Source organism: Myxocyprinus asiaticus, chromosome 43 (assembly GCF_019703515.2).
Source record: "Myxocyprinus asiaticus isolate MX2 ecotype Aquarium Trade chromosome 43, UBuf_Myxa_2, whole genome shotgun sequence".
Classification (NCBI taxonomy): Eukaryota; Metazoa; Chordata; class Actinopteri; order Cypriniformes; family Catostomidae; genus Myxocyprinus; species Myxocyprinus asiaticus.
The window spans coordinates 1,465,183-1,488,927 of record NC_059386.1 but is presented as its reverse complement, the minus strand read 5'-3'; the positions used below and the strand labels follow the sequence as shown (position 1 = coordinate 1,488,927).

General features: G+C 41.2%; 1 protein-coding gene across 5 annotated transcripts in view; it reads right to left on the bottom strand.

The window, feature by feature from the left end:
• The window catches only part of LOC127433365 (PH and SEC7 domain-containing protein 3-like), a 204,532-nt gene that overhangs the window by 137,308 nt on the left and 43,479 nt on the right, over positions 1 to 23,745 (bottom strand). For all 5 annotated transcript variants that reach the window (XM_051685198.1, XM_051685199.1, XM_051685202.1 and 2 more), the window contains 2 exons: positions 4,098 to 4,875; positions 197 to 637 (listed from right to left, as the gene is read on the bottom strand). In XM_051685198.1, coding sequence (XP_051541158.1) covers positions 197 to 637; positions 4,098 to 4,875 — 1,219 coding nt within the window. The remainder of the gene's footprint in view (positions 1 to 196; positions 638 to 4,097; positions 4,876 to 23,745) is intronic.

Sequence of the window (23,745 nt, the reverse complement as noted above, 5' to 3'; positions counted from 1 at the left end):
GATAAGTGCAGTTGATCGTATTATTCAGCAGAGGGCGCCATATAATCAAAATAAAACTCAAGCTTTCTCAACGTTTTCTGCCTCATTCAATGCTAAAACTGCTACACACTCACAATCAGCAAACACAACCATGACAAAACCTTTCTTCTGATAAGCAAAAGAAGCTTTTTTAATCAAGTCATCTGTATATTCTTACCTCAAACAGCCCTGCAGCCAGTCCCTCGGGTCCTTCTCATCCAAACCGTTCACCAGAGCTGCACCCACCGCACCCGCGTCCTTAACGGCCGATGACAGAAGCGATGAGGTGACCTCCAGAGCTGGACGTCCGCTCTTCTGCGTGGCCATGACGCTCAACAGCTCGCTTACTGCGCACGGGTCAGTGCCGGCCGCGTCCAGGAACAGAGTTCTGTCTTTGAGTCGCTGTTGAATCATGGGCGTGAGGGGGATGTCAAAGCTGAATGAGGGTTCTGAAGCAGTTTGAGATGCGGGCTCTGGCTCGGGGTTGGACAGCACATCCAGCGAGTCCATACTGCTGTAGAGAGTCCCTCGCAGACGCTCAGACTCCAGGATGTTCTCAAACTGACAGCTGAAGACATCTGTGGCCTCCTCACCTGTAGTGGATTTACCTTCTAAACACCTGAAACAAACACAAACAATTTACATGACAGCACAGCACAAAGTGTGACACTACACAGGAAGTTAATAATGACATTCTCTCTGTGGTTACTTACCTGTTAGGGAAGTGAGTATTTCAACTACACTCGAACACATTGAACAGACCAATGTATGACCCTCTTTACCTCTATGAAATTATGAGACATGTCCAGGTCATATTTCACCCCAAAATCCAAATAAATAAAATAAGATGAAAATGAAGCCTAGTTTGCATTATATCATTGATTTCATGACAACTGAGCACCTTTTCCCTAAAATTCTCGTTACTGTCATGCACAAAAAACTCATTTGTTTGGGTGTTTTGAGTTTCTTTACAATTCTCATTTTTCTCAGTAATGATTATCATTAAAACATCATTACTATAACATAACACTTGAAAAAATAATAGCATCGCAGACATGTTTACAGTAAAAAAAAACAAAAAACATATAGCAACACAATGATACTGTATTACCATTTTTTTTAATCAGTATAAATTGAAGTATAACAAAAACTACCATGGTATGGAGGGCCAAATTACTTGAAATAAATATACAAATATTTAAATTATTAAATGCATAACAAAATTATTAAAAACAATTATACAAATTAAAACAAATACTACATTAATCATTTAAACACTAAATAAATCAATAAAAGTCCCTTGTATTTCATTTTATCACCAGTTTGTGTCCATTTTCATTTTAGCATTATCTTTGGGTTGATTTTTTACTGAATTAGATTTATCTTTCATAAATTAAATGAGTTTATAGTTTTTTTTTTTTATTATTATTTCATTATGTATTTAATTATTTATTTAATGATTAATTTTTTTGTAATTTGGACCGCCATACCATGATATATTGATACACTCAAACATTTTACTTCTGTCAAAAGTAAGATTTAAACAAATGGTTTAAATGTAATTTTTAGACTTAACTTTGCTAATTATAAGTTTGGTTCAATTACTGCCAAAGCAAATGTAGTTGCTTTGCCTTTTACCAAACTGTATTGTTTAATACTTATGAATTTTATGCACTAAGTTTTAAAAGTTCATACTCTGCAATCGTTTTAATTACTGGTAAATACTTCCCATTTATTCTGAATTCAGAATTTGTACCCCAATATGTAATGAAAAAAAAAATAAATAAATAATAATAATAATAATAATAATAATAATAATAATAATAATAATGTCACAATGAAAAAAGTCTTAAAACAGACTTTATTTTCTTCAGTAACACTTTACAATAATGTTCCATTTGTTAACATTAGTAAATGCATTCATGAATTAACAATGAACAATATACTGTATTTTTACAGCATTTATTAATCTTGATTAATTTATGAAAATACAATTCATAAATTATGAATTCATTGTTAGTTCATGTTAGTTCATAATGCATTAACTGATGTTAACAAATATCACCTTATTGTAAAGTGTTACCATGTTCTTTAAGCAAAATCATTTCTTATTTCTTTTTTTAGATTTTAGGGTGAAATGTTCTTGACAGGTATGATCAGATTCACTCATAGAAGGAAGTTAAATGTGTGATTTCATTCTAAACCCTCCTGACTTCAGAGAAAACATTGTAACGCTTCCTCTATTGCATTTGAGTATTTCATATTAAGACCAATGACAGACAGAGTTCATAAAGGAAGTGAAACAGATACTCACACAGTGTTTCAGTAGAGAACTGAATGTATAGTAACATTAACTGATAAACAGCACACAGCAACTCTCTTCTGTGAAAGGGCACTATATACAGTAGCAGTCATCTGTTACATTCAATACCATAACACAAACACACCCTAAAATTTGAAGTGTCCAATATGCTGAACAACATATTAATTTTTTTATTTCTGCTTTTTGACACAACGATAACTAAATAAACTTTTTACTAGACATATAATAATAATAATAATAATAGCAATTTAATAGAGATGCTATTACAATATTGTACTGATCAATTCTGTTTTTTGACAGATACAATATTAATAATTTTAAAGTTTAAGTGTCCAATATGCAGAACAGAATTTATTGTTTGATTTTTTATTTTTGACACAACGATAACTAAATAAACATTTTACTAGACATATAACAATAATAATAGCAATTTAATAGAGATGCTATTACAATACTGTACTGATCAATACTGTTTTTTCTACAAGATATGATATTTATTATAGCGTTATTAAAGTGTTCAATAACCAATATACAGAACTAACTGTTTATTGATTTAGTTTTTTTTTTTCAGTAGACATACAATAATAGCTATTTAATAGAGATGATATTACAATACTGTACTGACCAAAACTGTTTTTTGAAGGATACAATATATATTATTTAAAAGTTTAAGTGTCCAATATGCAGAATAAAATTACATTTGTGATTGTTTTATTTCAGTTTTTTTGACACAATGATAACTAAAACATTTTACTAGATGTATAATAATAATAACAATAGCTATTTAATAAAGATGCTATTACAATACTGAACTAATACCGTTTTTAGTAGATACAATATTGATTATTATAAAGTTTAAGTGTTTGATAACCAATTCCAAATTTTTTATTTTTGCTTTTTTGCTTTTTCCCAGCAGATACACAATAATAGCTATTTACAGAGAGCTATGCTATTACAATACTGATCTGACCAATACTGTTTTCTTACAGATACAATATTAATAATTTTAAAGTTTAAGTGTCCAATATGCAGAGCTAAACTGTGATTGTTTTATTTCTGCTTTTTGATGTAATGATAACTAAATACACATTATAGTACAATAAAAACATGCATTTTAATATTTTGATAATAATAATAATAATAATTTAGTTTAAAATGCTATATGTACTGCATTACTGAAACACATCTCACTTAAAGATAAATGGCTGTTGCGTAAAAAGTTGAGTCATTTATACAACCAACACATAAATATATTAAGTTTATTTATCTGTTAAAACTGCTATGTCGTCATTGTTTGACCCAAAACACTAGCTAGGTTTCCATGCGCATTAAGATGATGAAAACTGTTTATTTCCAAAATGATGACATGATTTGACCATTTGTGCACGTGTTATGAGTGTGCAATATAACTTGGTGTGATGGGCCGAACGATGCTCCCAGGTATGCGGAGGCTGGCGGATATCAGATATTACACTTATTCTGCGGCATCTCCTGGCAGCATTTAATAAAACGAGGTACAGCTGCTCCATCATGACAAGGCGGCTCCCTGAAGATAATGCGCAAAACATAGTGGATGGGAAAAATGTGTTGAATTTTTAGAAATGCACTTAAATAATACAAAACATTTAGATAGAAACGGAACTAATGATAATCAGAAAAGTGTGAATTGTGAGATAATAAATGAGATTATCAATAACTATCTCTAGTACTAAATGTATTTTTTCAGGTAAAGGACTGAAGTGAAGAGCTACTGTACCTGTGTGAGCTATGTTGTTTTGATTTGTGCTCGGGTGTCGCTCCTGTGACGTCTGCGTGCTCCATGTCCTGACTCACTTCCTCTTTCAAGCTGCCGCTCTGCTCTGCTCCATTCTGCATCTCTCCATTCAGCACACTCTCAGTCCTGTTCTCCACAAAGCGCAGCTTCTTCGGCGGCTTCTCTTGCAGTTTGCCCCCTTCCAGAAAGGTGCTGAAGATGCCCGGGACCTCTGCCAGGATCTTACTGGACTCCTCTAGAGACTCATCCAAGAGCCCCGCGGAGGCGTCATCAGAGTGGCTGGGTAAGGGTGACCCCCCGACCTCATGTCCAGTGATTTCTGTCATCGGGCTGGCATCTGGTTTATTTTGGCTGTCCGGTGCAATCCCGGGGTCTTGAATGGCAATTTCGGTGCTGAAGCAGCTGGCAACCATTGAGCTGGGGTCCTTTATGAGCGCATCACACCACGAATCAAAACGCAGTCCAGACATCACAAGCAAGTCCCCGGCTAACTCGGACTGGCCGTTCTGAAGGTCTAAACCCTTATTGGCCATATCCAGCGGCGTCTCGTTCAGTCCGTTGCAGGGGATCATGGGTGAGGTGGTGGTCGAGCCCCACTGGGCCGCAGCATGCTGACTGCGAGCCGTTAGGCCACTCAACAAATTAGACAGCTCCTGGTCGATCTCCTGGAACAGTGATGTCTCATCGACATCATCATCATCTTCAAGAGCACCATCGACACTTGTGCTGGCCTCCTCTTTGACTTGGTCTTGAGAGGTCACTGTTTGAGAAACCAGAAATTGAAGGATTAATTACACCAGAAAATTTAATGACTTTCTTTCTTCCATTGGAACACAGTAGTTTTAAAGGAACATCCTGGTCTTTTATTTCAATGCAATTACCCAAAATTGAGGTACTGGAGCTTTCAGCCTTCAAAAATGTCACAAAAGCACCTCTGAGGTATCATAAAATTTGTCCATACAACTTAAGGTGTTATATTCCAAGTCTTAAGAAGTCATACAACAGCTTTGTGTGAGAAACAGATCAATAAGTCATTATGCACTGAAGGTCTTGACATCCGCATAGGGGTGGGCAATATACCGGTTAAATCGATATATATACAATATATCGGTAGAAATGTGTCAAACACGAGACATTTTGGAGAATCGTTTTTATTACGGTTAAGCAAAATGCCGCTGCATAGTACACAGTGCACATTTCAATCAGATGTTGTGCCACAAATAATCATTAAATTAAAATAATTATTTTATTTTTTTCTGTCTTTAGATACTTTTGTGTAATTTTTGCATTAAAAGTTGCCTTTGTCCTCACAAAAAAAAAGCACTTTTTCTCTCTGTCACGCAAGCAGAGAAAGAGAGAGAGTGAAGACACGCATAAAGACGGTTAAAATGAAAACAAATGTGGTTGTTCTATTTCATAAATGCCACATAAATGGTTTTCTTTCTTGTGTTTTTTTTTTTTTGTCTGTCAAAATGATGTAATCATCATTCAGGAATTTAGGAATCATCAGAATATGTTTAAAATTAGATAAATAATGAAAAAAGAAAAAAAAAAACGTTAACGTGATCATTGTTTCCAATTACTTTACATTCCATGATAAAATGAGTACACAATTTTTGAAAATGAGTACACAACTTGTCAATAGTGTAATTAGGGGTCAAGCCCCGAAGGGCTGAAGGACCCCTATTGTTTTCGTTAGTTTTCTTATTCTTCTTCTTCTTCCGCTCTGGAGTCTATGGTAGCCCATAGGACCGCTTGCGGGAAAGTAATTTGGCACACAGATGGAGGATAGTCTGATCTGTTACCACAGCAAATTTGGCGTCTCTACCTCAAACCCTCTAGCGCCACCAAATGCCCAAATTTGCACTCACGTTTATGTTAATAACTTTTGAACCCTGAGTCCTAGAAAAAAAATTTTTCCCTCTGATTCCTTTGCTCAAGACGATTCGATTGTACCATATGACGTCATTTTCTGTCATGAAAAATTTTCTGAAAAACATACTTTTTCGAACTTGTCCTAGGCCGTTTGTCTGATTTGCACGAAAATTGGCCTGCATCATCTAGAGGCACTCATGACAAAAAGTTATTGACAGAATTTTGATAAACCATACCGTTTTCGAATGGCACTTCAACGAATTCGACGAAGAGCACGCCAAAATGTATGTGAGGGTATATCTCCATAATGCTTTAGTATATTCATACCAAACGTATTATTTGTCATAGGCACCATGACTCGAGGGTGCCTGCTCAGTTTCGGAACAGTGCCACCTAGTGGTCACGAGGTATGAAAAAAGCACATTTTTAATTATAACTTCTAAACAGTTTGTCATAAAATTAGATTCAGTGGGGTATAGCAAGTCCAACGATATCAAAAATTCCTATATCGGCCATTTTTCATTTTGTCATAAAATGCTGTATTTTACGAACGACTTGGCGTATCATTACGAAACTCGGTATGTGTCTTTGGCACCATGCTCTGAAAGGACTCAAAAAGTTTTGAGACATTTATATATCAGGAAAAATTATAATGCTATTTCTAAAAATGCTAATAGCTATTGACTCCTTTTGCCTACTGTCATGAGACTGGTCTTGATAGATTCCGTGGTTTATGCCGAGAACAATGACACCAATTATGTCATGATCAAGCAAACGTCCTGTCCGCAATTTTTAAATGTTTTGAAAACCTACTTTTTTGAACTCCTCCTAGACTGTTTGTCCGATTTGCACGAAAAATTGCCTGTATCATCTGTATCACAACAAAAAGTTATTCACAGAATTTTGATAAACCATACCATTTTCGAATGACGCTTCAACGAATTTGACGAAGAACACGCAAAATTGAACTTGAGGCTGTATCTCCAAAACGCTGTGAGGGATTGGGACGAAACTTGGTACGTGTCATCACCATTAGGCCCTGAGGTTACCTGCAGCATTTTTGGCACACTGCCCCCTACTGGTCAGGAGATAGAAAAATGGCTATTTTGGCTTATAACTCTTGAACGCTTTCCAGCATGATAACCATCATGCCCAGATACTACCTGAGCAGTTTCAGAACAGTGCCACATACTGGATAAAAATACTAAGAAGTAGCTATTTTTAGTTATTTAAAATAAATGGATTTTTTATGATTGAAATTTACTTTTTCTAACTAATCATTCACTGTTCATCGGACTCTAACCAAAAACATGTCACAAAGCTTCTTTTGCTGCTCATGGTGCCGATAATTGGCTTGACCCTGGTATCACTGCTTGCAGCTATATTTATATCTGGTATACTGTCACTAAATATTTTTCCAGTATGAAAAGTGTACATTTAAAACTAATAAATGATGCAGGGAATTGCTTCAAAATCAAGACAAACTAATTATTAAAAATAATATTTATTTATTGATGCACTTTATTGACATTTACACATTACAGATTCCCATCAAATTGAATTGTATAATCTTGAACAAAACTACAATAATGAAACTTAAAATATGTCTATTTTTTTTATTTAATTTAGTTAAAGATTACTCAATTCAATTTGATAGAAATTTGTTATAAAATTAAAAAGCAGAAATCTTGAAAATATTTGTTTTTTAGTGTAAAGTTGTTCCATTGCAATGGATGTGGCAGGTCTACCATTACTTCTGACATTGTTTGAAATCAGAAAGGAACTTTCATTATTTTTTCAGAGGTTTTTTTTAATCACTTTCCATAAAAATTTGTAAAACGTGATATACAGCATATCGTTATTTAAAGTTTAAAAATGTATTACTAAATGATGAAATTAACATTAACCATGATTAATAAATGGTGTAAAAGATTTGTTCATTATTAGTTCATTTTAACTAATGTGGTTAACTAATGTTAACAAGTGGAACCTTAGTGTAAAGTGTTACCAATATCGCAAAAATCTGATCTTTTTAAAGAATCAGATGATCTGGTTCACAAATCCAGTCTGAATAATTCATTTACGAATCAGATTGATTCAGTTCTTGAGTTGAACTCACTGACTCAATAATCCATATAGTGGTTAACAGCTCAATGGACAGCAAGATTATCAGAGAATAATGACTTAAATTTATATATATATATATATATATATATATATATACAGTATATATATAAACACTGGTGACCAAAAGTTTGGAATAATGTACAGATTTAGCTATTATGGAAAGAAATTGGTACTTTTATTCACCAAAGTGGCATTCAACTGATCACAATGTATAGTCAGGACATTAATAACTTGAAAAATTACTATTACAATTTGAAAAAAAAAAATGTATTAAAAAAAAAACTTAAACTACTTCAAAGAATTCTCATCAAAAAATCTATTTCTCAAACTAGAGACTCTGATGTACTTATCCTCTTGTTTAGTTGTACATCTGACCTTCCACATCTCTTTCTGTCCTTGTTAGAGCCAGTTGTCCTTTGTCTGTGAAGACTGTAGTGTACACCTTTGTATGAAATCTTCAGTTTTTTGGCAATTTCAATCATTGTATAGCCTTCATTCCTCAGAACAATGATTGACTGATGAGTTTCTAGAGAAATCTGTTTCTTTTTTGCCATTTTTGACCTAATATTGACCATAAGACATGCCAGTCTATTGCATACTGTGGCAACTCAAAAACAAACACAAAGACAATGTTAAGCTTCATTTAATGAACCAAATATCTTTCAGCAGTGTTTGATATAATGGCAAGTGATTTTCTAGTACCAAATGAGCAATTTAGCATGATTACTCAAGGATAAGGTATTGGAGTGATGGCTGCTGGAAATGGGGCCTGTCTAGATTTGATCAAAAGGACTTTTTTCAAATAGTGATGGTGCTGTTTTTTACATCAGTAATGTCCTGCCTATACTTTGTGATCAGTTGAATGCCACTTTGGTGAATTAAAGTACCAATTTCCTTCCGAACAGCAAAATCTGTACATTATTCCAAATTTTAGGCTGCCAGTGTGTGTATATATATATATATATTATGACATGTCATGTGGACCACTTTTATGAAAGTTTTATGGTGCGTTGGCATCGTTTTTGAAGCAGTCCTTATTCATTGTAATTGCATGTAAACAAGTGACGAGTACATTCAACATTTCTCTATTTGTGTTCCACAGAAAAAATAAAGTCTTGGAAGTTAAAAATGTTGAGGATGGGTAAATAATGAATTTTCATGGCTGAATATTTTAATTATTGGGTGAACTGTCCCTTTAAGAACAAAGATCATCAGGTTGTGCTCAGCAGAAAGAGTGCTGAAAAACCAGTAACATGCTTATATCAGAACAAATGTGTTAGCGATTCGTCTGAAAAATAAATGAAGCATTATTGCAGTGTGTCCATTAAAGCAGTGTTAACAGAGGAACGGTGTGTGTTAGTAGAGCTATTAATGAATAGCACTAGTTTATGTGAATAGAGTGAGACTGTCTATGCCTAATAAAACCAGCACAGGGAGAAACACAGGAAGAGAGACAGAGAGACTTCCAAAGAAAAACCAGTGCTGACAGTGACAGAAGTTAAACAAAATATAAATCGTAAACATTTAATCATGTCCATTTCATATACACTACAAATAAAACAACACCCTCTATCATACATACTATGTCGCATAAAATTTCGCAGGGCTGTTTAGGGGCAGACAGATTAACAGCCTCAGCTGCTCAGTGATTTTCACATGACAATGAAAGCAACAGTCAAATCATGATGTATAAGAGTAACTGTGCATCTGCTGACACATTAATAAGTAATATTTCTGGAGAGCTGTTGACTCTGTCTCTTCAGCAGGTGGCACTGTTTGACAGCAGATGATGAAATACACTCAGTACATATAAACACAGCCGACTTCTGTTATACACTAAAACAATTACATGAACAAAAAACACCTTTACTGTATTCAGTATATTAACAGTTGAAACTCAGACTGCATTCAGATTCACATACTATCTGTACTACACTGAAAAAGTAGTAACCTGCAATAGAGCACAACAGTCTTGCTCCGGAGATAAAAATACAGTTTTTCCTTTGGGGAATTCATTTTTAATGATACCTTATAAACCTTTAAAGACAGGCTTGCTTTTAGCTCTGAGGTTTGTAATTGATGGTATACAGTATGCTAGTGTTAAAGCCATCAGACCACATTATTTCAACTTCATTCTTTAAAAAAAAACAAAAAAATCATGTTTAATAGTGGAATTCCTGGTGAAGAACTACACTACCCATGATCCAATAGAGAAAGATCCATCAGTCAGAGAATTACGGAAAACATACTGTGCCAAAAGAGCTCTGCAGCGGCCACCCACAGCAAAAAAATCAAAAATTTTCCATACATTTTATCAGGGGTTAAATTGGGATTTTTGATGTGGGGGAACCTTTTGGATTGGTTCATGGCTTACAACTCTTTTATGAAGGATTTTATGAAATCCCTATGGGAAAAATGAATGGGAAAAAAGTGGATAGTCACTGTTACCTCAAGGATATTTTTCTTCTTGATCTAACCCATCAAAATGACTTTTGTTGGTGTAACCTTATTTGTCAGGTTGATTTAGTCAGATTAAGTCAGATTTCCACTTGAATAAAACCATTTAAAGGAATATTTCAGGTTCAATACAAGTTAATCTCAATCGACACCATTGGTGGGATAATGCTGATTACCACAAAAAAAATTTGACTCGTTCCTCCTTTTCTTTAATAAAAGCACAAATCTGTGTTCCAGTGAGACACTTACAATGGAAGTCAATGGGGTCAATCACTGTTTCAAAAGTATAGACACAGACAATATGTGTGTTAACATGATTTTACTGTGATAAAATCACTTACTGATAGACAATCACTTACTTACTGACCACATCTGTTTAAAGTTATAGACAATTTTACAACTTTGTTGTAATAACAACGTAATGCAGTAAATCCTACAACGACCTTAAAAACAACGAGTCAAACAACTTTACAGCTGAAATAATACATGAGTTTTAACAGAAGAATTAATGTGTGCTTTTATAAAATTATAAGCTTCAAATTTCTGCCATTAAACCCTCCAAAAATTGACCCCATTGACTTCCATTGAAAGTGTCTCACTGGAACACAGATTTGTAATTTTTTTAAAGAAAAGGAGGGACGATTTGAAATTTATTTTGTGGAAATCAACTTTATGCCACAAATGCTGTCGATTGAGTTTAACTTTTATTGAACCCAGCATATTCCTTTAATTTAGATGTAACCACATGAAGCAAATGTTTTAGGTCACCTGAATTTATTATTCATGATATTCATGCCATGAAAATCTATAAACCTATAAATTAAGTAATAATGAATTTTAAGGTATGAGTTTAACTTGATGCTAACGTCAGTCAGCGAACAATAAAGGGGTCTGTGGTGTCAAGGTACAAACTTAAGATGTGCTGTTATGTCCCAATACTGCTGTATTCTCTTACTACACACTCAAAAATATGTACCTGCCCTTCAGCAATGGGTCGTTTAGTGTGTAGTAGAGCTGCAGGGTCACGGTCGGTTGTGAATGTGTGTCAAGAAAACAATGAGTGACATCACTGCATGAAGAGGAAACTGAGCTTTATGACTCATGAAGACTCTGAAACAGGTTTCATTATAACCGTTGCTTCAGTTTAAGCGTGACACACAAGACATACAGAAACTCTCACATCCTAGAGAGGGGTGTACTGTGAGTGCCGCTGAAAACACACAAACAAACATTCTGTAGAACAGGGGTGTCAAAGGTGCGGCCCGTGGGCCAAATGTGGCCCGCGGTATGATTTGAGGGGGAAAAATACTTTCACTTTGATTTAGTCTATTACATTGGTATGATGATCTTTTTAAGCTATAGCAGTGCAGATAAACATTTTCATTTGTGTTGCATGGATGTTATTACAGTGCCTTGCATCATCGGTGGAAATTCTTTTAATAATGCACAATATTCAGCACTCATGGATTCACACATTTCAGCCCCTCATGTCTTCACAACAGTCCCATGACAACTCATCCCAACATAATATTAGAGGTAAATATTAGAGGTAATAACTACCTCTATTTAAATGGGTTTGTCATTTAAAAGAACAAAAGTTTCTTTGCGTTAATGTCCAATGTTAGAGGGTTTTTTTTTAAGCTGAAGCAATCCAGCCCAGATCAGTGAGTGGTTTTCTCTTTTCTTGTCAATATTGCTGATTGATTCTGTACTAATTGACGTAACCTCAGTTAATGAAATAAATAAATTAAATGTTCTCCCTTTTATATTAACCCAATAGTAATTAAAGCAGAATATAGTTTATTCTAGACTTACAGTGTTTCCTGCTCTGCTGATCCGCTTTTATCCACCACTTCAAGCGTCACAACTAAAGACATTTTATTTTACCCAAGTTTTGATTTTGCAATCTGAATTGAATGATGCCGTGAAATAACACCAAAACTGCACAGCACGCCTTTCTATTGTGTTGTGTTTGCTGCTGATCCGCACAACAACAAACACTGAGTGACTAGTGTAGTTTGATTATCTAGCAAATAATGACTCTTATGAGCTGGTACTTTCAATAAATATTTCCAAACGACTTGCGACACACACACACACACACACACACACACACACACACACACATACATGCATTTATTAACAATTTGGACTTCATACACTGATGCTTAGTCCAAAATGGCCCTCGACCTAAAATAAGTCTGACAGCCCTGCTGTAGAAGATGTTTATGTCTAATGGGCAAGACAGAATGAAATGAAGGAAATAAGGCCTTCAGCCTTTCATCATTTGTTATGAGGTTTTGTCTGTTGAAACACATTCTGTCCTAATTTCATAGTCTATATATCAGTACACACATCGTCCTGGTTACTTGCGTAACCTCCGTTCCCTGATGGCGGGAGCAAGACATTGTGTCATGGTAGTGACAATAGGGGTCACTCTTGGGAGCCCGAGACACCTCTGGTCTTTGATAAAAGGCCAATGAAAATTGGCGAGTGGTATTTGCATGCCACTCCCCGGGACATACGGGTATAAAAAGAGCTGGTATGCAACCACTCATTCAGGTTTTATGCTGAGGAGCCGAGACAAGGTCCGGCCATTTCAGGGGGTAGTTCAGTGTTGTGGCAGGAGGGACACAAAGTCTTGTTCCCTCCATCAGGGAACAGAGGTTATGCAAGTAATCAGGACGTTCCCTATCTGTCACTCACTCGACGTTGTGTCGATGTAGTGACACTAGGGGTCCCTATACAAAACGCCGCAACTGCCTGAACTGTGTTACTTGAACTGGCAGTGTGACAGACAACTGTGTGCCTCGTAGCCAGTGGACCAGGCCGACACGTAACCTCCCCCAACATAGTTATGAGTGTCGAACGGCCCTTTGGGGACAAGTCGACTACCCAAAAGATAGAGACAGGCTAACCCAGTCGTGGCCTCTTTTCCCCTTCTTTTTTTCCACTCCCTAAAAAACAAGGGGGATTATCCGACTGAGCCGCCAGGTCTAGTCGGGGGGTGTCCCTCCCAAGGGGAGGACATCGTGGAGACCACACCTTGCCCATAGAGGGGGGGGGATATTTAAGTGGAAAATACATCACATGGTCTTGACGACCATGTGGAGAAGTCTCATGGTAGATCCTACCCAACGGGGGAGGAGTTACTACAAATATGGAGACTGTGGCAGAGGGGGCTCTGCCCAAGGAAGACGCAGTTTGCCAACAGGGAAACAAATTAGTGGAAGATTGCATCGCATGGGATTGCCAGGGAAAATAGTTTGTGAACACTACTGGGAATTAATGGTGCACGTCTTCAGCTCAGAGAAGGTGAAAGGCGCTATGTGCAAGCGATACACCCGGCCGGCTATCCCGGGCTTATCCGCTTGTAATGCATGCCACTACCTGGAACGAAACCGGTTCCACCCGGAGGTTGTAGAACCTTGCAAAGGTGTTGGGTGTTTCCCAGCCCGCTGCTCTGCACATGTCTGTTAGAGAGGCACCCCTGGCCAGGGCCCAGGAGGCCGCTGCACCCCTGGAAGAATGGGCTCATAGCCCTACCGGGGGTGGCACGTCCTGGCGTCAATGAGCCAGTGGGCGATCCTCTGCTTGGACACAGCGCTTCCTTTCCGCTGTGCACCAAAGCAGACAAAGAGCTGCTCAGAGATCCTAAAGCTCTGCGTGCGATCCAAATAGATGCATAAAGCGCGCGCCGGGCACAGCAACGACAGGGCTGGGTCTGCCTCCTCCTGGGGCAGCGCTCGCAGGTTCACCACCTGGTCCCTAAAAGGGGTCGTGGGAACCTTGGGCACATAGCCCGGGCGGGGTCTCAGGATCACGTGAGAGTAGCCCGGACCGAACTCCAGGCACATTTCGCTGACAGAGAACACTTGCAGGTCTCCTACCCTCTTGATGGAAGTGAGCGCAGTCAGGAGGGCAGTCTTCAAGGAGAGTGCCTTAAGCTCAGCTGACTGCAAATGCTCAAAGGGGGCTCTCTGTAGACCCTGAAGGACTACAGAGAGGTCCCATGAGGGAACGAGGTGCGGTCTGGAAAGGTTCAGCCTCCTGGAGCCTCTCAGGAACCTGACAGGATGACTTACCATCCACTGTGTCATGGTGTGCTGCTATAGCAGCAACGTACACCTTCAAGGTGGAAGGGGACAGCCGCCCTTCCGACCTCTCCTGCAGGAAGGAAAGCACCGATCTGACTGTGCATCACTGGGGGTCTTCCCGTCAGGAACAGACGCCACTTAAAGGCATTACAGGCACCTCGTAGAGGGGGCCCTAGCCTGAGTGATCGTGTCTACCACCGTGGGTGGTAGACCGCTTAGGTCTTCCGCGTCCCGTCCAGGGGCTAGACATGGAGATTCCAGAGGTCTGGTCACGGGTGCCAGATGGTGCCCCATCCCTGAGAAAGAAGGTCTTTCCTCACGGGAATTGGCCAGGTGGGGCTGTTGCGAGGAGCGTGAGGTACGAGAACCATGTCTGGGTGGGCCAGTAGGGTGCTACCAGGACGACCTGCTCCTCGTCTTCCCTGAGCTTGCACAGAGTCTGCACAAGTAGGCTCACTGGGGGAAATGCATATTTGCGTAGGCCAGGAGACCAGCTGTGTGCCAAAGCGTCTATGCCGAGAGATGCCTCGGTCAGGGCGTACCAGAGCGGACAGTGGGAGGATTCTTGGGAGGCGAACAGGTCTACCTGTGCCTGTCCGAATCTACTCCAAATCAGCTGGACCACCTGAGGGTGGAGTCTCCACTCTCCCCTGAGGGTAACCTGCCGTGACAGCGCGTCCACTGCAGTGTTGAGATCGCCCGGGATATGAGTGGCTCACAGCGACTTGAAGTGCTGCCGACTCCAGAGGAGGAGACGGCGGGCGAGTTGTGACATACAACGAGAGCGCAGACTCCCTTAGCGGTTGACATATGCTACCGTTGCCATGTTGTCTGTCCGAACGAGCACATGCTTGACCTGGATCAATGGCTGGAACCTCTGCAGGGCGAGCAGAATTGTCAACAACTCGAGGCAGTTGATGTGCCAACGCAGCCACGGGTCCATCCATAAGCCGGTGGTTGCGTGCCCATTGCAAACAGCGCCCCAGCCCATTTTGGAGGCATCTGTCGTGACCACAACATGCCTGGAGACCTGCTCTAGGGGAACACTTGCCCGTAGAAACTAGAGGTCGGTCCAAGGGCTGAAGAGACGGTGACAGACCGGCCATGCCCATCTCGGGACTCGAGTCTGAAGCCAGTGCTGAAGCGGTCTCATATGCATCAAACCGAGCGGAGTGGCCACTGCTGAGGATGCCATATGCCCCAGAAGCCTCTGAAAGAGTTTCAGTGGAACCGCTGTTTTCTGTTTGAACGCCTTCAAACAGGTCAGCACCGACTGTGTGCGCTCGTTTGTGAGGCGCGCTGTCAATGAGACTGAGTCCAACTCCAAACCGAGAAAAGAGATGCTCTGAACCGGGAGGAGCTTGCTCTTTTCCCAGTTGACCCGAAGCCCTAATCGGCTGAGGTGCGAGAGCACTGAGTCCCTGTGTGCACACAATATGTCCCGAGAGTGAGCTAGGATTAGCCAATCGTCGAGATAGTTGAGAATGCGCATGCCCACTTCCCTTAACGGGGCAAGAGCTGCCTCTGCAACCTTCATGAAGATGCGAGGGGACAAGGACAGGCCGAAAGGGAGGACCTTGTACTGATACGCCTGACCCTTGAATGCAAACCACAGGAAGGGGCTGTGTCGAGGTAGAATCAAGACGTGAAAGTACGCGTCCTTCAGGTCTACCACCGCAAACTAATCTTGATGCCGGACGCTCGCCAGAATGTGTTTTTGCGTCAGTATCTTGAACGGGAGTCTGTGTAAAGCCCGGTTCAGTACTCGCAGGTCCAAGATTGGCCGCAACCCACCGCCTTTTTTCAGTATGATGAAGTAGGGGCTGTAAAACCCCTTCTTCACCTCGGCCGGAGGGACAGGTTCTATCGCACTCTTCCGTAGGAGGGTGGCGATCTCCGCATGCAAGGTAGCAGCGTTTTCGTCCCTTACCAAGGTGAAGTGGATACCGCTGAACCTGGGCAGACGCCTGGTGAACTGAATCGCGTAGCCGAGTCGGACGGTCCGGACCAGCCATCGCGATGGATTGGAAAGCGCAAGCCACGCATCCAAGTTCCACGCGAGGGGGACCAAAGGGACAATGTCGTCGGACGTACCAGCAGATGGGGCCTCGTGGCGGGGTGGAGCTCAAGGTGCCACACCATGTCGTGGCCGTGCTGAGTCTAGGGACATCGAAGCACTTACCTGGCTCCTTGTGACCACCCCGGAACAGCCTGGGACGGGGGAGGAAGAGGCCTGTCCTCGCAACCCGTGGAGACTCTCACATCAGGGGCGGATGTGTGCCACAGCTGGGCATGCAGGGGCGGGGAGACCGCCGCTGGAGCGCCAATCCTGCAAGGGAAAAAAGGTGGACGGTGGTCGTGATGACGACCGTGCACATCGGGTATGTGACCCAGGGAAGGAGGAAACCGCTCTTTTGCTGAACTGTTGGGTACCGCAGCCACTTGGGCATGTGGCGAAATCAAATGAAAAGGCAACAAAAGATTCTCCACCCGGCCCTCCACCAGGGGATGAAGTGGTTTTACTATCAGCTCCAATGCAGTGGGTTTCGTCAACCCTGGGTCGCCTGTCTCAGGGGCGCTTTGATGACCTTCGTGGGTTCTTGGCGGCCGGCCATGATACGGGTGGCGTCTGCTTCCTGCGGTGGGCTCCATGCCGGGGCCGGGCCGAAGGGGCGGCGAGCAGACGGGGTGCGGGATCTTGAGTCGTGCCGGGGCAGGATATGTCGGATAGCCTCCGTCTGCTGCTTCACCGTCAAGAACTGCTGGTCAAAGTCCTCGAAGGTGTCGCCGAATAGGCCAGCCTGGGAGATGGGGGTAGCAAGGAACCGTGTCTTGTCGGCTTCACCCATCTCGAACAGGTTGAGCCAAAGGTGGGAGCTCCTGGACCACTAATGTGGACATCGTCCACCCGAGAGACCGCGCCGTGACCTTCGTCGCTCGGAGAGCGAGGTCGGTCACCGAGCGCAGTTCCTGCATCAGATCTGGGGCAGAACTACTCTCGTGCAGTTCTTTTAGCACCTTGGCTTGGTGGACCTGCAGGAGAGCCATGGTGTGCAGGGCAGAGGCGGCTTGTCCAGCAGCGCTGTAGGCTTTGGCCGTCAGGGACGACGTGAACCTACAGGGCTTGGACGGGAGCTTTGGGCGTCCGCGCCAGGTGGCGGCGCTCTGCGGGCATAAGTGCACCGCGAGCGCCTTATCCACCGGGGGAATCGCCGTATAGCCCCTGGCCGCCCCGCCATCGAGGTTAGTGAGGGCGGGGGAACTGAGAAATCGGGACCGGGCAGTAAAAGGTGATTTTGTCAGCTCCTCGTGCACTTCTGGGAAGAAAGGCACTGGAGCGGGGTGCGGCTGCTTTAAGCGGCGCCGCAAGCCCAGGAACCAATCATCAAGCCGCGAGGGTTCAGGGGAGAGCGGAGGGTTCCACTCTAGCCCGATGCTCGCGGCCGCCCGGGAAAGCATGTCCATCAACTCTGCATCAGCCTGTCACTGGGCAATCATCCCCGAAGGAGGGAGCCCAGCTGAAGCTTCTGCGTCCGACTGGACAAGCCCATTCTCCGATGCTGCGCTCGAGAGCTCATCAGCTTCGCGGGCTCCAAACAAGAGGTCGAACTCGCCGTGAGATAAATAACTAAATAAATAAACTGATAAGTATATGACTATTCTGAAGAAATCATTTATTTACTTGTTTATTTGCTTGCTTGTTTGTTTACGGTATGGTTGACCCACTTCCTGGTCCAGTTGCTGCCGGCACACTGCACGAGGCTGTGTTTGTAGCTTGCTAGCCTACTTAGCATTGCTTATTCTTGCTTATTCACTTTCATCGTTTTACCCTTTGCCATTTTACTGCATGCTTTGGGGTTTTCCACTTTTCTACTATTTAAACTGCATGTATTTTACCGTGCTACATCTTGCGGCTCCACAGCGTGTATTTGTTTTCTCCACTGTGTTTTACACAGATTATTGCATCAATCTCAAATGTCTGCTGATTAGGAACCACATCAAACCACATTGATCTCAAACACTCGCCGCTCAAGAACAACCACAACAACAACAACAAACAACTGCAGTAAGTCATGCCATCTGCTCATGTTATTTCTTCCTGCATTGCATGCACATGTTTACTATAGCTTCTTCCATCGGCAGTGAGGGATTCACATGTGATAAATGTAAGGAATTAGTCAGTCTGACAGAGAAGGTTAATGAGTTAGAGACACACATCCGAATGCTAGTGGAGGTCAGTGAGAAAGAGAAGCCGGTAGATACTGTTTCGGATGCAGGTAGTACAGAGAGCAACACACACACTTTGGTTCTGGCTCTAGAGCCCCCGCAGCAGGGCGTTTGGGTGACGTCTCGGCGGCATACTCGCTCAGCAAAGCGACACCACTCTCCCGTTCCTGTTAGTGTTTCCAATCGATTCTCTCCACTCAGTGATGCACCCACTGAGAATCATGTTGAAAGAGCCCTAATAATTGGTGATTCTATTGTAAGGAACGTGGAAATAGAGAATCCAGCCACCATTGTTAAATGCATTTCTGGGACTCGATCAGATCATAGTTACAAGTGCTGGCTAATGCTAAACATAAATTTTATAAGATTGTTATTCATGTCGGTACTAACGACGTCCGGCTTCGCCAGTCAGAGATCACTAGAGGTAATGTTAAAGAGGTGTGTGAACTTGCAAAAACGATGTCAGACACTGTAATATGCACTGGCCCCCTCCCTGCTCGTCATGGTGACAGTTTATAGTAGATTAGTGTCACTGAATGGCTGGATGTCTGAGTGGTGTCCAGAGAATAGCATAAGATTTATAGACATTTGGAAGAGTTTTTGGGGTAGAACTGACCTGCTAAAAAGAGACAGACTCCATCCCTCCAGGGAAGGTGCCGCTCTCCTCTCTAGTAATTTGGCTCACGGTATTAGTAGTGATAGTATTTGACTAACTGGGGCCCAGGTCAGGAAGCAGGCTGGTTAATCTGAATGTCTGCTAGCTGCCTTGAGACATCACACAGGTCACATAAACTACAACACATAGAGGCTGTATCACCTAGATATCACATAGAGTCTGTGTCTGTTCCCCAAACTACCAAACACAAATTTCTCACTAAATCATTTAGAAAATTTTTTATTAAGCTCAAACTAGGAAAAAAATAAAAAAATTAAGATAAACATCATATAAAAGTTAGGGCTACTAAACATTAGATCTCTTTCTAACAAAACACTAATTGTATATGAAATTATTATAGATCATAGTTTGGATGTGCTCTGTTTGACTGAAACCTGGTTTAAACTGGATGAAAATATTAGCTTAAATGAATCTACTCCCCTAGGTTATTGTTATAAACATGAGCCTCATCTTAAGGGTCGAGGAGGAGGTGTTGCTACAATTTACATTGAAGTTTTTGGTGTTACTCAGAGGACAGGATATAAGTTTATGTCTTTTGAACTAATAATGCTTAATGTGGCACCGTCAGATATAAATAAAAAATATCTGTCATCTTCTGCCCTTGCTACAGTATGTAGATCACCCGGGCCATACTCTGGTTTCCTTGGTGAATTTGCAAATTTTCTATCAGATCTAGTTTTTACTGTAGATAGAGCTTTAATTGTTGGTGACTTCAACATTCACATAGATAATGAAAATGACACACTGGGATTAACATTTAGCGATATTCTCAACTCTCTTGCAGTCTCTACTTACAGGCACATTTAAACAGGCTTGAGTAACCCTGCTGCTGAAGAAACCCCCACTTAACCCCACACAAATAGAACACTACAGACCAGTCTCTCTCATCCTATTCATGGCAAAAACACTAGAAAGGGCAGTTTTCAATCAAATCTCTGCATATCTCTCACAGAACAAGCTGCTGGATGACAATCAGTCAGGCTTCAAAAGTGGACACTCCACCGAGACTGCCCTGCTGTCTGTCACTGAGTCGCTGAGACAGGTGAAAGCTGAATCGAGATCATCCATCCTGATTCTACTGTACCTTTCTGCAGCCTTTGACACAGTCAACCATCAGATCTTACTCTCTACCCTCTCCTCGCTGGGCATCAGAGGAACTTTGCTTGACTGGTTTAATTCCTATCTCTCAGGTAGGTCCTTCAAGATAGCCTGGAGAGGTGAGGTATCCAAGCCACATCAGTTACTTACTGGGGTACCTCAGGGATCAGTGCTTGGGCCACTTCTCTTCTCTATATATACAACATCACTGGGACCCATCATTCAGGCACATGGTTTCTCTTACCACTGCTACGCTGATGACATGCAACTCTACTTGTCTTTCCAGCCCAGCGACACCACAGTGACTGATCGAATTTCAGCCTGCCTGGCAGACATCTCAGCCTGGATGAAGGAACACCACCTGCAACTCAATCCAGCCAAGACTGAACTCCACAAGACTGTGGCAGGCGTGGGCGCTGGCTCATTGACCGTGGCAGGCGTGGGTGCGGGCTCGTTGACCGTGGCAGGCATGGGCGCAGACAATTTTTGAGGTAGGGTCTTCATGGACCTACGCTCGGACATCATTGGCAGATCATACAACTTGGAGACAGGGGCCGTGGAAGGTTTGGACAAGGGAGCCGAAGACACAGGTTTTGGCCTGGGGTTCCCGTTATAATCCACTGTATAAAGGGAACCGCAAAGTTCCAGAGCCTTCTCCACATATTCGCAGAGCATCCAGTGAGGATCAGCCGGAGGTATCAGTTCCCTCAGTGCACTATTCAGACCGGTCCGGAAGAAAACCACCAGAGAGCGGTCTGGATAGTGCACTACATTTGCCAGCTCTAAAAACTCACGGACGTGATCCTCAACTGGACGGTCCCCTTGTTGAAGGAGCAGAATTGTGATGGCTGCTAGATCCATCACTAGATTTTTGGTCAGTCTTTCTGTCTTGAGGCTGGCGAGGATGGAGGATCTAAGTGAAGCTTTTAATGGAAACAAAAGATGAACAAAGTAACTCAGAATGAAAATGAAAACAAAACACAGGGAACCAGGTACAGAACATGACAATACATGTGAAGACTGACAAAGAAAACAGGGAAAACAAGGGCTTAAATACACAGGGGCAAACAAGGGAACAAAGAACACCTGTGGAAACAATCAGGGGAAAAACAATCATAAAATGAAACTACAAAAGGACTACAAATTAACAGGAAACAGGAACATGGGAACTAAACAAGAATTTCAACATAAAAGTCAATGCAAAAAACAGGGAATATGTGACAGCAGCACAATAGAAATGACTTCATGAATTTCTTTACTGATAAAATAAACTGTCACAGCACCTCAGAAAACAGTGTCTCATAAGTTTCCTCACGTGCAACTTCAATCCTTGGCTTATAACAAAACTTATAAAAAAAAATCAAAAGCCACAACATGTATGTTAGATCCAATACCAACTAAGCTCTTAAAAGAGGTATTCCCTGTAATCTCAGAACCTCTTATTAATATTATTAACTCCTCGCAATCCTTGGAACATGTCCCAAGAAACTTTAAAATGGCAGTTATCAAACTGCTTAATAAGAAGCCAAAACTTGATCCTGGAGAGTTGGATAATTACAAGCCGATATCAAATCTACCATTTATGTCGAAAATACTAGAAAAGGTAGTGTTCTCCCAACTATGTTCATTTCTACAGAGAAATGGTATATATGAACAATTTCAGTCAGGATTTAGGCCCATCACAGTACAGAGACTGCACTTATAAGAGTTATAAATGACTTGCTCTTATCTTCTGATCGTGGCTGCTTTTCTCTTCTAGTGCATTTAGATCTTACTGCTGCCTTCGACACGATAGATCACAACATTCTCTTGAATAAGCTGGAGAATTATGTTGGCATTAGTGGACTTGCATTAACATGGTTTAGGTCCTATTTATTAGACCACTACCACTTTGTATGTGTAAACGAGAAATTGTCAAATCAAACAAAAGTTTAATTATGGAGTGCCACAGGGATCAGTTTTAGGGCCTCTGCTTTTCTCCTTATACACGCTTCCTCTGGGAGATTTTATCAGGAATCATGGAATAAGTTTCCACTGTTATGCCGACGATACCCAACTTTATATTTCTTCTAAACCCGACAAAAATTCACAATTCTGCAAATTAGCAGAGTGTATCAATGAAATAAAAGATTGGATGGCCAGAAATTTCCTTCTGCTCAATTGAAACAAAACAGAGGTACTAATTATTGGACCAAAAACCTGTAAAAATAAGCCACTAAAATATAATTTGACTCTCAATGGATGTACTGTTATTTCGTCTTCTATAGCGAAGAACTTAGGTGTTATATTTGGTACCAATCTGTCCTTTGAAAATTAAATTTCCAATGTTTGTAGAACAGCATTCTTCCACCTCAGAAATATTGCTAAGTTATGACACATGCTCTCTGTTGCTGATGTCGAAAAACAAATTAATGTGTTCATGACCTCAAGACTAGATTATTGTAATGCATTACTGGGAGGATGTCCAGCAAGTTCAATAAATTAACTTCAATTGGTTCAAAATGCAGCTGCCAGAGTGCTGACAACAACCAAGAAATATTTGCCCAATATTATCGTCGTTACATTGGCTACCTGTTAAATTTCATATTAATTTTAATATTCTGTTAACTACATACAAAGCTTTTAATGGTCTAGCCTCACAGTACTTAAGTGACTTTCTGACACGCTATATTCCGTCACGTTCATTACAATCACAAAATTCTGGCTTGTTAATAATTCCAAGAATATCAAAATCCACAAAAGGAGGTAGATCCTTTTCATATTTGGCTCCTATACTATGGAAAATTCTTCCTAACACTGTTCGGGATGCAGACACACTCAGTTTAAGTCTAGACTAAAGACTCATCTATTTAGCCAGGCATTCACCTAATTTATCCATCAACTCATAATTAGGCTGCTTTAGTTAGGTCTGCCGGAACCAGAAGCATCTATCATGATCTATAACTCTGCATAAAATTGATTGGCATCAAGCTAATATTATTATATTTGTTTCCATATTCCGAGGTTACCAGAGCCGGCCAGATCCAGCTCCATTCCTGCTTGATATCGGACTCCACTGCTATGTGTCGCTGAG